The following is a 16,810-nucleotide window of genomic DNA, read 5'->3' as shown; positions in this document are numbered from 1 at the left end:
CAAATGTATTTGGGTTGATACCACACTTAACAAGGGAATCAAGATAGATCAATTTGGGATCACAAGTGTAAATTTTTCTAACTTGATACACACCGGTGATAATGAAACAGATGAGCCATTTATTCTTGCAACAGATGCAAGAATGGTTTACTATGTTGATGATCCAGTTGATGAAGGTTGGTGTTCTGTTTGTCATATGAAACCCAGAGATTTATATGATATGGAAAATTTGAATGAGGAGGAATTAGATGAATCTTTGGTGGAAGACATACCATTTTGTGAGCAACAAGTAGAGAATCTTAAAGAGTTTCAATTGACGAGGGACGAGATTGATGAAGCAGATCAGGATGAAATGCATGTTGACGAAAATGATGATAATGACTGCGATGATGATGATGAAATAGATAATTTAGATAATATTTGATGCATTCTAGATAATTTGTTACTCTAGAGTTTCTCGAGGTCTCGAGAATTGGCTTTGATCTGGATGTTTTTATAACAATAATATGAGATAATTTAATTTTATTATTTAACAACTATTAGCTTTGATGGTTTTATACGTTTAAGGTTGATTTATAGTGATAGTGAGTAATATAGTATGCACTAATATTAAAATGTCTAATGCTAGAAGATAATATTAAATATTGAATAATTACTTTTGACTAAAGTTATGAGAAATATAATAAAAGACAATACAAAAACTAAAGATAAGAGGATAATTAGCTATTTTTTTTATTAAACTTATAAAAAATCTGTTAGTAACAACTTAAATTATAGAAGACATCTTTTTTTATTAATTCTTTGAAAATTTTATCATTGACGACTTAGATTAAAAAATAAATTAAAAAATAAACACTAAAAATTACCCTTAATATGGGATTTTTTAAAGGTTTAATAAACTTTCCATTCCAAGTATTGTCTAATTTTTTTTAACTAAAATATTAATTTTTCTTAGTTTTTTTTTAATCACTCTTTTCACTCTGAACTCAAAACAAAAACAAGAAAAGAAGCACAAAATATATCAAGGGATCAAGCAAAAATTGATTCATCACCTTTCTAATAAATTGATTCACAAAATACAAAATAATGAACTAGTTTAATTTAAAATTCAAGATCGACATGAATTCATATCTGAATTAAGTTGTCAATCTTACTTGTAAGAAAATTAATACTAATAAATTAATGATTATGTACTCACTTCTATAAAAGTTCTTAATTTTATTAAGTAGTAACATAAACGAATGTGTAAAATTTATTAAATAAATTTTATAATTTTTCTTATAAAATTAAATTTTAAATATGGACTTAGTAATTAAAATTTAACAAACATTAAATTTTTTAGGTAAAAATATTTACAAAACCGAGTTAATGTATAACTCTTACTATTGTTTCGTGCAAAATAGGAAAATAATTAAATTATAGTGCATCGTTTGAATCATCATTCACATGTAGTGAGAAATTGTGAGGGTCATATATTTATTAAAATAATTTTTACGTTATTTAATATTATTACAAAAATTAAAGATAAAAATATATAGATTAAAAATTAAAAATTAAATTTCTAATCGTATTTGACCGTTAAAAAATAAATAAATAAATAACTATTGTATTAGAAATAAATTAATAGAAGATTTATTTAATAGATAATAAAAAATAGAATTAAAAAAAGATTTTCAAAATTAAAAAAAAATAAAAAGACGGCAACAACAACCATGACTATTCTGAATATTCAAGATTTAAAATTTCAAAGTGCGCTTAATTTTTAATATACCCTTTGGCGGAAACTTAAGATAACCACCCATCACTCTGTTCACGTCTTATTTTGAATCTGTTACTCTATAGCACGTGAAGGTACTTCCTTTAACACGTTATATGAGTCGTCTCATATGACAACATTCTCCAAATAAAAAATACCGAACAATTTTTTTTTTCATTTTAGTGTTATTTGTTAGTTTGTTTTGGCAGATTTTCTCATGAAGTAAAAACGTAATAGTTCAGGAGAGACCCTTCTAGCAGAACTTCGACAACCACAAAATATCAACAGCAATGAAGAATTTGCAGAGGGTTTTGATGAAATAAATCTCGACCAAGGGGATGCTGGATCTTTGGGTATAGACATGACGAATGAGCGTGATACAGTGACTGCACTCACTAAAAAAGATCATAACGACCCTTTAGTTGTGAATGTCAAAGGTAGATGTAATTTCAAATTTTTACGTGATTTTTTTATGTTCTAATCTTTGATTTATTTTTTTTATTCAATGTTGCATTCGTTTATAGACACTTCTACCGGAGAAATTACAGCTCGCAAAATGAGTGCCATTCAAGTTTGGTATTTGAAAAAGGAAGAAAAAGTCATGATGGAACTTGATGGCCATGGACAAGGTCGAGATAATGGCGCAAATTTATTGGTACGGTTTCTGGGTTTAATGGCCCGTAGAGCAACGCTGTGTCCAATTTCAATTCAAATATGGGATCAGATGCCTGAAGACAACACAAAAAAGCAGTGAAACTATATTGAAGTAAGTATGTATACTTTAGAAAAAACCAAAATTTTTTCTGCCTTTTAAAATTTACCTTTATCTTTTTAATTTATGCGCCTTTTCATTTTTAATGTTTAGTTTTGTTCAATTCTTATATTTTTCCATTTAATTTCCTGTATATTATTTTGATTTCTCTTCTGTGATTTTGGAATATGATAATATTATATTAGCTTGAAAATTTTGATATGTCTTGTACTCATAAACTATTTAGATATCATGTTCTCAAAAGATGTGAGTTATGCAAACATTAAAAAAACAGCTTAAGAATAGTTAATAAAGAGAGAATTTTCGAGAGAGTACTACTTGAAATAGACAAGATAAGAGGATTGGATCTGGTATTAAATAAGAGTGATGATACCTTATTTAAATTTGGTTGTATTGTTGGAAATACAAACAATGTTGATAAACTATGAGTGTTTTGAAAAATGCATGCTGGCTAGCTTGATTAATAGTATTTGTACGTTTTAAAAAAGAGATAAAATGAGAGGAGGATATTAATGTTATTGGGAAAGCGCATGTATCTGGCTATATTTTTATTAGGTCTACTTTAAAAAATTCATTGTGTAGAATTGGTTTGTTTTTTCACTCATTAGGTCTGTTTTTTATTTTTTATTTTTAACTTAAAATGTTAAAATAAGTAAAGGGATGAACAATATAAATTTTAACATTATGTATAAATATTTTGAAGGAAAACTTTGAGTTTGATTATGCTGCTGGCATTAAATGGGCACTAAGGACATTGGGTGATCGATGGAAAGCCTACAAATATTCGTTACGGAATATTTATTTTTATCCTAATAAAACAAAAGAAGAAATTCTAGCAACTAAGATTGATTCAGATATACCTCCTATTGAATAGGCGGCTTTTGTGCATCACTACACAAATCCTAAGACAAAGGTAATAGAATAATGTTTCTTTTAGTAGTACTGTTATATTATTATTATTTTTTTATTACAGCTATCTTTTTTCTTGTTATTTTTATAACAATATTACCTTTATTTTTTGTGATTATAAATTTCAGAAACAGTGCTTGCAAAATAGAAAAAATCGAGAAAAGCTTCAGGTATCACATGCTGGTGGTAGTAAAAGCAATGCTAGAAGAGCAAATGAAATGGTATTTTAATGTTTATTCCTATTGTATTTGTAGTTGTTCTAAAAAAAGCGTTGATAATGTAACTGTCTTATGATAGAAAAAAAAGTTAGGACTCTGGTGAAGAAGAATGGAAATTATGTAAATGGTGGGCACAATTTAGCGGTAAGTTATTATGTTATTTGTTTTAGTTTAATGTATAATTTAATTTTATAAATTAAAACTTGGTATACACTAATCTAATTTTTTTTCTTGTGTAGGAGCAAATATTAGAGCATTTGCCTGAAGATCAAGAACGTGCTGCTGCTGAAGGAGTACCTTCGAAAGTGTTAGCTCATCCTAATGATGCAATTGGAAAGGTCTTTGGTGCTGAAAATGTAGGGCGTGTGCGAGGTTTTAGTAGTGCTGTATGTCCAGTAGGTTTTGGCAAGTCTAAGCGTATTTTTGGATTTACAACCGGAGGAGTCTCCAGCAACGTATCTCAGCAGCATGTGTTAAATTTAGAGAAGCAGGTTGAAACATTAGAAAAAAAAGTTAGACGGATATGAAGAAACCAAAATTCAATTGACAGCTCTGCACAAATTTTTATCATCAAAATATGGCGATGAAGTACCTAGTATGTCTGGTGATATGTCAGACATTTAGTTAGTATAGTTAATAAATAATAGTTAAAATTTTAAATATATTTACTCTAGAACATGTTAGAATTTTAATTATTTATGTTAGAATTTTTCTTATTTTTTATTGTATACAAATTTAGACTTGTATTATTATTATTATTATTATTATTATTATTATTATTATTATTATTATTATTATTATTATTATATTTTTTATTAAAAAATATTAAATATTATATATTTATAAAGTTTGACTTACGTTATTAATGATATATACGTAAATATAATTTTAATTTAATAAAATTGTTCAATTAGCCACGGTCAAATTAAAACGAAAGCTACATATTATGACACAATAAAAAAGAAGTTAATTACAGAAAAAACGTAGCAAATTAGTATAAATTAGCCACGAATGGAATATAAAAACCAGTGCACGTTAGCTACAAAAATAGCGTGTTTAAATAACCCGGCGTTAGCCACGCAAAATATTATAGCTGAAAAATCCGGCCTGCACAAATTAGCTACAGATGAAGTGTGGTAGAATTATACTTTTTAATTTGATAATTTTTATTTTGCCACGACATTAAGTGTGGGTAATGATATACGAATCGTGGCTCTTTGAAGGTCTCCACGGTGTTTAAAACTGTGGCTAGTAACTCCAAAATTGTGGCAAATTGAAAATGCAACCCCCTGATTAGGCACAAATATTTTTTCGTGACCAATGTATAGTTGCTACCGTTATCTTGAAGTTTAGCCATGATTTTTTCTGTGGCTAAACCCCTTGTTTCTTGTAGTGAGTCCACCACTTTCTTGTCACAACTCACAAATGTTTTCATTCTGTATAATAAGTCATTATACAAAATATCTTTATATAAAAATTATAATTAAAATATTAATCATGTTAGTGATATATTGAGATTATCTATTAAAATTAAATATTAATATAAAATATATATTAAAATATAAATATATATTAAAAATAAAATAAATTATATATATTTATATACAAATATATAGTAACTAATATTAATAGTTAATTTTAATATAGATATAATATTTTTATTAAAATATAAATATATATTATATTAAATAATATAATTATTAAACTAATAATCAGGTTGTGTATATAAAAAAAAATCATTATTGAATTATGGTATAAATTTATATTTGATATTTTATAAATTTTTAATTTTTATTATAACTAATTTGATAACTATTTTTTAAGGTGTAAGAAATATTTTTATTAAGTTACTTATCAACTTTTAATTATAAGTTTTATATAAAAACATTTTTATGTAAATTGGAAGAATGTATTTGGTTAAAAGCCCCTTTTTTTATTGGTAAAAATTGCGGTTGGAGGTGTCTAGTCAGCAAAGATGGTGGGAGACAAGCAAAAACATTTTGAAGGGTAGTTGTGGGGTCAAAAGCCCCTATAAGGCTATATTTATACCCTCGCTCTTTGCATCCCCTCTTCACCACTTCTCACATACACTAGCTTTCTATAGCTAGCTAGACTACTATTATTGTCATTATCTCTTGTTGAATTATTTCTAGCTTAGCTAGTTTGTTTCTCGATCAGATCCAATGGCTGATTCAGGATCCTCATCGTCAAGGAGGATGTGGTGCTCCATCCCAGAGAAGCTTCAACTACATGGTGCCATGCTGGCACTCCAGTTTGGCTATGCTGGCTTTCATGTTGTCTCAAGAGCTGCCCTTAACATGGGCGTTAGCAAACTTGTCTTCCCAGTCTACCGCAACATCATTGCTTTTCTCCTCCTCCTTCCCTTTGCATACTTCTTGGAGAAGTTAGTACTCGAAATAAAGTTTGATGTTTCTAAAATAAACTTATCTTTGATCTTAGTGTTTAATCTTTTTAATTTGTGCATAGGAAGGAGAGGCCTGCCATTACTTTAAACTTCTTGCTGCAGTTCTTTCTTCTGGCACTTGTTGGGTACGTATAGTAGTGTATAGTTTTTTAGTTTTATGATACATACATTGATCGTTATTCATTTATATGCACATATACGTACATGCAGGATTACAGCGAACCAAGGGTTTTACTTGCTGGGATTGGACAACACATCTCCAACATTTGCATCTGCAATACAGAACTCTGTCCCAGCCATTACATTTCTCATGGCAGCCATACTCAGGATAGAGAAAGTGCGGCTCGACAGAAAAGATGGCGTGGCAAAGGTAGCCGGAACAGTATTCTGTGTGGCGGGGGCGTCCGTCATAACACTCTACAAGGGTCCAACCATCTACAGCCCAGAACCACCGCTGCAGACCGCAGCCATGAGCCTAGGGGCGGCAGCAGAAGAGGGAAAGAACTGGACCCTGGGATGTGTCTACCTCATTGGCCATTGCTTGTCTTGGTCCGGTTGGCTCGTCCTGCAGGCTCCGGTTCTGAAGAAGTACCCGGCTCGGCTCTCCGTGACTTCCTACACGTGCTTCTTTGGACTGTTGCAATTCCTTGCCATTGCTCTGGTGGTTGAAAGAGATGTGAATGCTTGGATTTTCCAATCAGGTGCTGAAGTCTTCACTATTGTATACGCGGGAGTGGTTGCTTCCGGCATAGCCTTTGCGGTGCAGATATGGTGCATTGACAGAGGTGGCCCTGTGTTCGTGGCGGTGTATCAGCCAGTCCAGACTCTTGTCGTCGCTGTCATGGCTTCCCTTGCTTTGGGTGAACAGTTCTACTTAGGCGGGTTCGTTCTCTTCCTCCTTAATTTCTCCTTTCTCACACTATAGCCACACACCACACTCATTTTATTTACTTTTTGTTTCCCACCCTACCATGCATGGCTCATACCTTTCTCTTATCTTACAACTATAGTACTTCTAAACTAAAATTAGCTATCAAAATTAGTGACTAAAATATAACACATATTGAAATATAAATATATAATAAAAATAAATTAAATTATAATATTTATATGTAAATATATTGATGAATAATTTTAATAGTTAATTTTAGTATATAAATAATATTTTTATTTATTTTATATTAAGAATATTATTTTTTATATAAATTTAAAATATTAAAATTGAGGTGATTAATTATTTTTATAAAAATATATATTTTAATATAAAAATTATATTTTAAATTGTTAGATAGTATAATTAAATATATTTAATTAATTAGTTTATAATATTATTTTTATGTTAAAATATACAATTATATACTATCTATACATTAAAATTAACATCTAATATAAAATAAATATTAAAATATAAATACATTACTAGTTGATATTGGTGTCCGATAATAATTTTTGTAAAATATATCCATAAAAGTATCTACCTAAAATTAAACCCTAAAACAGGACCTAGCGGGTACAAAAGCATCCTAAAGGTGAAGGCTCCTAGCCCTCCTTAAGTTTCTTTTACAAAAAGAAGTCGACTATACCAAACAAAAACATACACACTCGAATCAAAGGCTTCTTTCAATAATGATTCCACGTTCTAGAGGCTTATTAAAAAGTTCGTACAATTTTCTTTTTTGAAAAAGTCTAGGTCACTGACTTTAATTTAATAAATAATTCTATATTTTTATTCCTTCTCTTGTATTTTCTTCAAAAAGTAGAGGAGGAACATACTTAATTAGTTTATTTACAAGGGAAAGGAATCATTGTTATGCATGTGATTGATATTAAAAGAGTTATGCATGGTTGTTGTGGATGTATAGGATCATTGGAGCAGTTTTGATCGTAGTGGGTCTGTACCTAGTCCTGTGGGGTAAATCCGAAGAGAAGAAATTTGCATCTCAATCGCAACATGTCATTGCTTCTGGTCCAGAGCACAGTAGCATCAGGCCCGCAAGCCATGCCAAACCATCTCTTACTCAGCCTCTTCTTCCTTCCTCAACGGAAAATGTTTGATCAACTTCAAAAACCCTAACTTCATGCTAAGTTATTACTATTATAGCGTTGCTTTTCCGGGACAAGAAAACGAAAACGAAGCAACCATACCGGTTATATACATTACTACTACTTTATTGTAATGTCACGCTGCTTGTGTGTGTATGATGATGAATGATGGGTTTTTCTTCTTGATTGCATTGTTTTCTCTTTTGTTAATTATTCAACTTAATTAATGTTTTTTTTTTTAAGTACGTACAGAGAATCAACTACACCATAAGTTAACTAAGTCAATTTCCTTTATTTTTTATTTTAAAATTTAAAAAATTAAGATAGTAAATATATATATGAGATATATGCTAGTATATATATGCTAGACATCATTATGAGATAGAAGGGGAAGGTAATGCAACAGAGACCCACATATATAAATAATTTAACAGACGAACGACACCACCTCTTTCAATACAGTACTCACTTATTGTATATTGTTTAAAAATTATTAAAGCTGGCTAAGCATCAAGATTTTTGCTAAGCCATAAGGTAACTGTCATCACTATCACACTACTACTCAAACGGTATAATCATTGTGGTCGGATTTAATCTAATGAAACGATATGATCTATCTCTAATTTAACATCATTGCTTAGATTGGTGGTGCATGCTCGTATAATCCGCGAAAGCGTGACAGACCCAAATAAGTAAGAACAATGCTAGGAACCAAAAGGGTATTAGCCAAAAATTAGCTAAATATTTTTAGGTGAATTTAAAATCTCTATGAGTTAATATATATGGATGTTTCTTCTGCTAAGTATCAGAATGATTCTTTTTCATACTAAATAGATGTTGTTTTATATATTTTTCGAATTTTTTTGTATTGCAAATGTGAATGTCTCTATTTCTTTAAGAATTTCATATTTATTTTTTAAATTTTATAGATATTTAATTATTTTTGCTAAAATATAGTTGAATGTTTTTTTTGTTAAGTAGTAGGATGTATTTTTTATATTAAATAAATATTTTTTTTTATAATTTTGTAATTGTGTAATTTGCAATCTCTTTAATCATCAAAATGACACTTAATATCCCAAAACAAAGAGCAACATCTTCATATAAACAATAAAATTAGCTTTCTCCCAAATATTGCAAACAAAATTATCAATCGTCTCTTGGTCCAAGTAGTTAGCACCGTCTAGCCAATTGGACCTCAGGATCCCAACCTCCAGCTGGAACACGTCGCAAATATTTTTAAACCATACAGTGGTCTCCAAGATAAAGTTTTTAATCCTTCTAAATTGCTACAAGGAAGAGAAAAAGTGTTTCTAAACCATACGGTGGTCTCCAAATAAAAACAAAGTAAATGAAGCATGCTGTACCTTTTCAAGTTGATCAAATTCATCTAGTTGATTAAGCAATTCCATCAGTGTTTTCTGAATCTTACGATCAGCAATACGTCCGCATTGGTGAGAGAGAGAAGTCGGTGTGTGTGATTGTTGGAAGTGAGTAGATTAATACGAGAGAAAAGAGGAAGATTTTTATAGATTTTAATTAGGTTTACTTAATTAGTTTTAAATTTTTTAAATTTAAAATAATTATTAATATAAATTAATATAATTTTGTTTAATTTTTAACAACTTTTTAATTCCAAATACTTTTCCAATAAGTAATAACAAAAAAAGGCACTCGTGCCTAGTGGGTTTTATAAAATGACATTGACAGGCCAAAAAAGAAGCCAGCAGAATTAATTATTGGAGATGCATATGTATCATGTGCACTACCAATGGCCGACCGCACATATATGTGTGTGTTTTACTCATTTTCTACCAATTTAATTTATGTTTAATTTATCCTCTACTGCATATTCCAAGTAAAATCTTATTATATAAATAAACGGAAATTCTGTTTACACAGCACCTTTTTTAAATGCCATATGTACACTTAGCTTTATGGCATACACATGTATTATATATGGCAAGTTCTCTGGTGTTGGATACCAATGACTAATGGTGATCATGCTTTAACTCACTAATAACATCATAACATCTGGTTTCAAAGATTTTTTAAGAATGAGCGAAACGACGTCGTTGAGGAATATGCAATTAAAGATAAACACAGTAATTTCAGTAGGTTTACTGGGAAAGTATTTATATAATTTTGTATCCGAAAAATAATTTTTGTTTCTTTTTTAAATAAAAGTCTTGATGTTCTACTGGATAAGAAGCATCACCATGGTGGAGCAACATACCAACAGAAAATGAATACGTATGCTCTTTTACTGAAACTCAAGCACCGTATCTTAGGACTTGGAGCCACCGGAAGAAATGGCAGTTAGAAGTGTCTGAAAGAACAGCGGCAGCTCATAAGCGTCTTCGGCGGATTGATGAGGAAGAAGGGGCGTATTCTCATCAGGTCCAGATTTTCAGTTGGGCATGTCTTCATGAAGGCCATGACAAAAAAAAAAACAGCGAGAGTATTTGTGGAAAATGGTACATTTGTAGATGCAGCAGATGTTCAAAACGAACTCAGTAGCCAGATTGCAAGTTCCATTGGCTTATTAGAGATGAAAAACAAGTTAAGGAAACCGTGATTTTCTATGTGGAGAAATATGGAAGGCTTTTAGCCTACTTTTGATGATTTTTAGATGTTGTGTAACCTTCTAAACCAATCTTTCTATTTTTTGTATTTTCCAATTTCTTGCATTTTTTGGGGATAATTTAGTTAGTTGTTTATTACTCTTAATTAATATCCAAAAATTTTATCTTTTTTCATTTTTTTTATTAGTCAATTTATCATGGTCAACTATGTCAAAGTCTGCCTTCTATTTGTGCTAAACATGCCACATGCCAACATTGCATTGGTTGATCTAATTTAATCATCTTAATCACCATAATCACCATAAGAGAAAAACCACCATAGAAGTCACCTATATATATACCGTATAGAAACCGCATAAATAAACTGTGCTACACTGCTACTAACATTCTACCAATCTAAACCTGAAAACACAGCTAACGTGAACTAATTCTTGTGCAAGATACAAGCTATTTAACAAAATTCGTGGTAAATAGTAGCATGGTTTATTTACCTAACGTGACAGATCCCTATATTGATCACATGCGTCGATAAAGAGAAAGGAATGATAGATGGGATCCGTGATCATATATCATATCGATCGAGTTAATCCTCCCATTTCTTAAAAGTTTACTTTACTGACATTATTCAATATTGGTAGTTACTTTTCCTTACTTTAGTTTGAACTTTTTCTCCTCGCGAGCTTCTTTAGTTTCCTTTTTATAGACGACATCCCGTTTTATCCTTTGCACTGGTACTAGCCCTGTCAAACTGCCACTGCATAGCTGCGTTGTCCCCAGCAAGATGATGCATCTCTTTTAAAAAAAATTGTTAGTTAGGGGTAAACATTTTTAATTTAAAAAAATAAAAATGTTATTAATGTTAATTCTAATACAACATTTGAGCCAAAACTCGTTCAGGCAGCAATATATATGTATAATATTGACTGATACTTTTTTATCTTCCATAGAAATTTTATATTATATAAAAAAGATTGAAGAGTATGTATTGATTTATTATGAAAACCAAATGAGTGCAATATATATAATTAGTTTTCGCAAATATATTAATATAAGAAAAAGTTTTAAGAATAGTATTTTTATTAAAATTTATCTAATATTTAACTATAAAAAAGTGTATAATCTTATACTATTAGATATAATTTTATACCATTAAAAATATTAATAATAACTAATTGATAACTATAAATTATCAAATATACTTACCCTTTTAACACTACTAGTAATATAATTTAAATTCCGTGATAGAGCATAAATTAAATTCTTTGTCGTATTTCATACTACTCTTAGTCTTAGAGCACTTTTTAAAGAAAGTGCATGGTGTGGCATAGTATAGAAGGGAGAAGTTTCACATTATGCGCCGAAAGATATTTCTGTTGGAAGATAAAATTAAATGGGACTAAAAGCTAAAAGTACGATAACCCTTGTAGAACTGTTGCAATCATTCATAGGTAAAATGCTAAAGCTTAAAGCCTTAGGCTTAAACTGACTACTCTGTGCAACGACCCAAGAAATTGACAATTCACAATTCTATCATATTTAGATAAGTGATTTACCAGTTTACCTCTCCCCTTTCCTCCAAAGATTATTGGTCTAACCTTCACAGCATGTTATTCTGCAAAGAAAAGTAGACTATATCTAGAATTCTATAGCAGATATATTTGTAGGGTATAATTTGGATACAACATAATTTGAACATTAGAATTATTTAGTGACATTTGTTGGTAATAGGAATTGAGAGAGAATATGGAAACTAAAGAGTAAAGGAGAATGAAATGTATTGTATTGTATTGTATTGTATTGAATGATGATTATAGATTGATTACAGAAGCAACTACAAGGTACTATATATAGCAAGCTTACATAATTCTGTTATATAACAGAAAACAGCTAGTAACTGATTTTCCTAAGACAATCACTAGGCTTTAGCTTAATCTTGATCTTTATTTATATTGCTCTTACTTCCTCTATTAGTTGCAATCAACTGTGAATGAGCTAGCTAGTAAAAAATTCATAATAATACTGTAATTCCTGTTTGAAGCCAATTGGCTTGAAATCAGTAGGGACAAAATTGTAGAATTTGTCAGAAGAATGAAGTCTTTGAACATTCACGTAGTTATTGTGAGTTCAACAAATAATAGTAGTAAAGAATTTCAAAGTCAAAGTCAAAGTCAAAGAATGTGACATGTCACTAGACACTAGCTAGATACGTGGTTTCCCTTTCCCTTTGTAAGAATAGGCGACGAATACGTAGACGATGAAGTTGAGAGCATTGAAAGCAGTTACGATCCAATAAAAGTAATCCAATCTACTCGCATTAAGATCGTTCCTCAACCACCCTCTGTTTTCTCCACCAGTGGCACCTTCAATGATCTGCACCAACACACTGTTCAACCAGCTTCCGATCCCAAACTCGCACAGAAACATTGCACTGCTAATGCTTCTCGTCCCATCCGTCGCTTCGTCGTAGAAGAACTCCAACTGCCCCACGTAAGTGAATACCTCTGCACACCCAATCATGAAGTACTGAGGGAACAACCAGAACACGCTAATGCTATTCCTTTCGGGGTAGTGCTCGCGTCTTTTCTTTTCCACCAATGCAGCTGAAGCCATGGCAAAGATCGATATGAAGAGTCCCACTCCCATTCGTTGCAGCGATGTGAGGCCACGTGGATGCCCTGTGCGCTTCCTGAGGAATGGGACTACCAACTTCTCGTAGATTGGGACCACTATCACTGCGTTGATGGCGGCGAATACCGGCACAGAACCTGCAGGGATAATGAATTTGCTGCTCAGGTTTCGGTTGCTTATGTTTGCTTGGCTTATGAAGAAGGTTGACTGTTGAGAATAAGTCAGAGCTAGAGCAATGGTGGATGCCCACACTGGAAGGACTCTGATGAATGATTTGAACTCTTCCACCTGTGTCACTGTGCATATCTCCCATCTGTTTCTTCTGTTTGTCCCTTCTGGGTCCACTATCACTGCAGCCTTGTCAAGAAACCTAAAGAAACAGAATTCCATTCATTTTCAAATGAGTTAGTGTTATTGACGCAACTAAAATTAATGAAAGTAGATATATCATATATTCATATGCAGTTATCTTTACAAATAAGTGAAAATTGATAATTAAAAATTATTAAATATAAAGACATATAAAGACAAAATTTTATTTGGAGAATGAAATATTATGAACTTAAGTACTCTGGAGTTGAAAATAGATAAGCTCACCTGTATTGTTGAGTGTGAGGTAGCTTACTAGCACCAACGATGTCAGAGTTTGGGGTTTGGACCTCATAAAGAGGAGTATCAATACCTAGTTTGACTCCTTTAAGATGGTTCCTGAAGGAGGCTACCATGACTAGTAGAAACCTAGTGAAGGGGCTTCCCATAGGTTTTTGAAAACGGTAGTAACGGACACCAAGAAGTAGGATAAGAATGGAGCAAAACATGAAGATGGTGGGTATTCCAAAGCCCCAAGACCACCCTACCTGCTCCTGCACATAAACTGGTACAGTGATTCCAAAGAGAGCGCCAGTGTTGATGGCGAAGAAGAACCAGTAGAAGAATGCAGACTTGTGTACAACTTCTTTGTCGTCTCCCTCGTCGAATTGGTCGGCGCCGAAGGAAGAGACACATGGCTTGATTCCACCTGTGCCCAGTGCAATGAGGGCCAATGCACCGTACAGGAATGCATTTTGGTCTTTGGTTGCTTCTTTGTGTTGCTGTGGGTGCAGATTGCTTAGTGAAGCTGAGAGTGTCAGCATAACCATCCCCTGCATCATGCATGCAATTCGCAGAATCAACAAAACCAGCTACACTATCTATGCGTAGCTTGCGAGATATATATATATATGGTGAAGGCTACCGTGACCTCTCTAACATAAAAGGTAAATTACTCTATGTGATTTATATAATATCTATAATTATAATTAAATTGAATGTTAACCATCATAATTAAATATATGTTCTCTATTTTTTTTCTTTAGTGTGCACCTCCTCCATCCTCTTCTGTATGGTAATAACATTCTCAGAGTTTACTATCTACAAAATTTTTATCTCATAAAAGTGATTAAATTTTTATGCATAATTATCACCTCATCTTACAAATTCTATTGATCTCCACTTCATCGACAACAATATCTTTAATATCTTGAGGATTCGAATCTACAATCTCTTGAAACTTGTATTTGACATCATCAGTAACAATGTCTGATTATGACTTGAGGATCTAAAGAATCTTTTTAAATATTTTTATGACTTCTATCATTACGGACCATAAACTCTCCTCTACCTTCAAGTATCAATTACATTTGTAAAGATCTCTTTCACGTTATAAAACTCATCTAATTTATTACTTTCAAAAAATATATATATATATATATATATATATATATATATTACAAGAAATAATTTATTTTTTATTTTAGAGAGGATACGATAGAATTCACCTATATATATATATATATATATATATATATATAAAATTCACCTATATATATATATATATATATATATATAAATTACTATTGGTATAAGTTTAATATATCTAAATGTCAAAGATTATTTCATTTAATAAGTTATTTATCTAATGAATATATCTGAAAGAAAAAATGTTTGTAAACACTAAATTTGATACTAAAATAGTTAAGTGATAAATATAAGAAATGATATTTGCATAATGTTTATAATTTTTTGTAAATTTTTTATAATATAAAAAATTTTATACTTTTAATTTTTTTTATCAATCACATAAAAACCCCAAATTTATACCTATAATGTTTTTCTGTGAACACAAGTGAATACAAAAATATTAAAATTTAATTGTTCGGTAGTACAAGGGGAAGTAAATTAAAAAATAATCAGTTATCGAGAATGAATTTTTTTTTAATTTGTTTTAATTAATATTGTCAAGTATATATAACTTTTTTCAAGAAGTTTTTTTTATTTCGTTTAAACAATATACAATAAAAAATTATACTTTACAATATTAGAGAAAAAAAATAAAAGGAGTAAAACAATAACTAAATTTTAAAAATTATATATTTTGAACAGATAAATTTTAAAAAAAGTAATAAAATTCTTTAAAATAATAAATATAGACACATTATTTTTAAATTAATATTTATGATTAAACTAAAAAATTTTAATTTAAACTAATTTTTATTCACATTTATTATTATAAATGATTTTATTGATATTTTTTTTTTAAATTAAGTCATTCAAAATATGAATCTTTAGAAATTTATTTATATTTTAGTCTAAAATACATGTCTAACAGTCTAAAGACTTAACATAAAAAGAAAAGGAAGGAAAAAAGAAAAGTTACAAGGGCATAGATGGAGGAGAAGATGAGGATAGTCCGAAAGCGACCGAAATAAGCGTCAGCAAGGAAGGCTCCGAGAAGCGTAAAGACATAAGCAGCGCCAGCCCACTGGGAGGCGTGCGAAGCTGCGTCTGGAAGCGACTGATGCATTACTGAAATAAAGTAATTCACCATATTCACTCCTACTGCGAAAAACGCCAACCTCTCCACCACCTCGTTCACTGCCAAATCAAACGAACAAACAAACTCCCATTTCATATATAATTAGGTAAACATAATTTTGAATCTAGTTTCTCATATATCCGATTCCGTACCTATGATAAAGGGTGACGCCTTCCATCCTCCCGTTGTTCGCTTGTTGGCGATCCTACCATGCACATCCACGCGACCGTTGCTTACAAGATCACTACTCCATTCCATCCTCTATTGAAGAAGAGAGAGGATGCAAAAATGTATCAGTTTATGGTTGTATACAACTGGAAATTATATATGTACATCCATTAAATTGAGAGAAGTAACATGTAAATAATGCAACTCGATAAAACAATTTGTCTATTTTCAACTTATTTTATATTCTTAAATATTTCATCAAAAAATATGATCACAAAATATTTTCAAATTATTACTTTCCTTCTATATTTTCACTACCAGAAGAAAATATCTACTCATATTTGGTTGTATTCAACGAATTTGGACTTTGGAGTATATTTATTGAATATAATTTCTTTCACAATAACTTAGTTGACTACATCTTAATATGAGTCCTCAGAATTAAAGGGACT

At 30.7% G+C, this 16,810-nt stretch overlaps 2 protein-coding genes across 2 annotated transcripts; one reads left to right on the top strand and one right to left on the bottom strand.

The window, feature by feature from the left end:
• Positions 1-5,735: 5,735 nt before the first annotated feature.
• Positions 5,736-8,306, top strand: LOC130943511 (protein WALLS ARE THIN 1-like). Its single transcript, XM_057871416.1, has 4 exons — positions 5,736-6,059; positions 6,143-6,205; positions 6,291-6,962; positions 7,943-8,306. The coding sequence occupies exons 1-4, from the start codon at positions 5,839-5,841 to the stop codon at positions 8,133-8,135; spliced, it is 1,149 nt and encodes a 382-aa protein (XP_057727399.1). The 5' UTR covers positions 5,736-5,838; the 3' UTR covers positions 8,136-8,306.
• Positions 8,307-12,907: 4,601 nt separating this feature from the next.
• Positions 12,908-16,479, bottom strand: LOC130944468 (protein NRT1/ PTR FAMILY 8.2-like). Its single transcript, XM_057872802.1, has 4 exons — positions 16,343-16,479; positions 16,032-16,249; positions 13,934-14,478; positions 12,908-13,706 (listed from the first exon to the last, which is right to left on the bottom strand). Exons 1-4 carry the CDS (start codon positions 16,446-16,448, stop codon positions 12,908-12,910), a joined length of 1,668 nt encoding a protein of 555 aa, XP_057728785.1. The 5' UTR covers positions 16,449-16,479.
• Positions 16,480-16,810: the final 331 nt, after the last annotated feature.

Source organism: Arachis stenosperma, chromosome 8 (genome assembly GCF_014773155.1).
Source record: "Arachis stenosperma cultivar V10309 chromosome 8, arast.V10309.gnm1.PFL2, whole genome shotgun sequence".
Lineage (NCBI taxonomy): Eukaryota > Viridiplantae > Streptophyta > Magnoliopsida > Fabales > Fabaceae > Arachis > Arachis stenosperma.
The sequence above is the reverse complement of the archived record's forward strand: the minus strand, read 5'-3'. Positions and strand labels throughout refer to the sequence as shown.

What these genes read in the sequence shown, in the direction of transcription:
- LOC130944468 (XM_057872802.1), bottom strand. Translation starts at nt 16,448, where the DNA reads ATGGAATGGAGTAGTGATCTTGTAAGCAACGGTCGCGTGGATGTGCAT. An exon ending in GGCGTCACCCTTTATCATAG is followed by an intron (nt 16,250 to 16,342) that starts GTACGGAATCGG and finishes TTGATTTGGCAG; the next exon opens with TGAACGAGGTGGTGGAGAGG. An exon ending in TCTCCTCCATCTATGCCCTT is followed by an intron (nt 14,479 to 16,031) that starts GTAACTTTTCTT and finishes TGCATGATGCAG; the next exon opens with GGGATGGTTATGCTGACACT.
- LOC130943511 (XM_057871416.1), top strand. Translation starts at nt 5,839, where the DNA reads ATGGCTGATTCAGGATCCTCATCGTCAAGGAGGATGTGGTGCTCCATC. An exon ending in TTTGCATACTTCTTGGAGAA is followed by an intron (nt 6,060 to 6,142) that starts GTTAGTACTCGA and finishes ATTTGTGCATAG; the next exon opens with GAAGGAGAGGCCTGCCATTA. An exon ending in GAACAGTTCTACTTAGGCGG is followed by an intron (nt 6,963 to 7,942) that starts GTTCGTTCTCTT and finishes GTGGATGTATAG; the next exon opens with GATCATTGGAGCAGTTTTGA.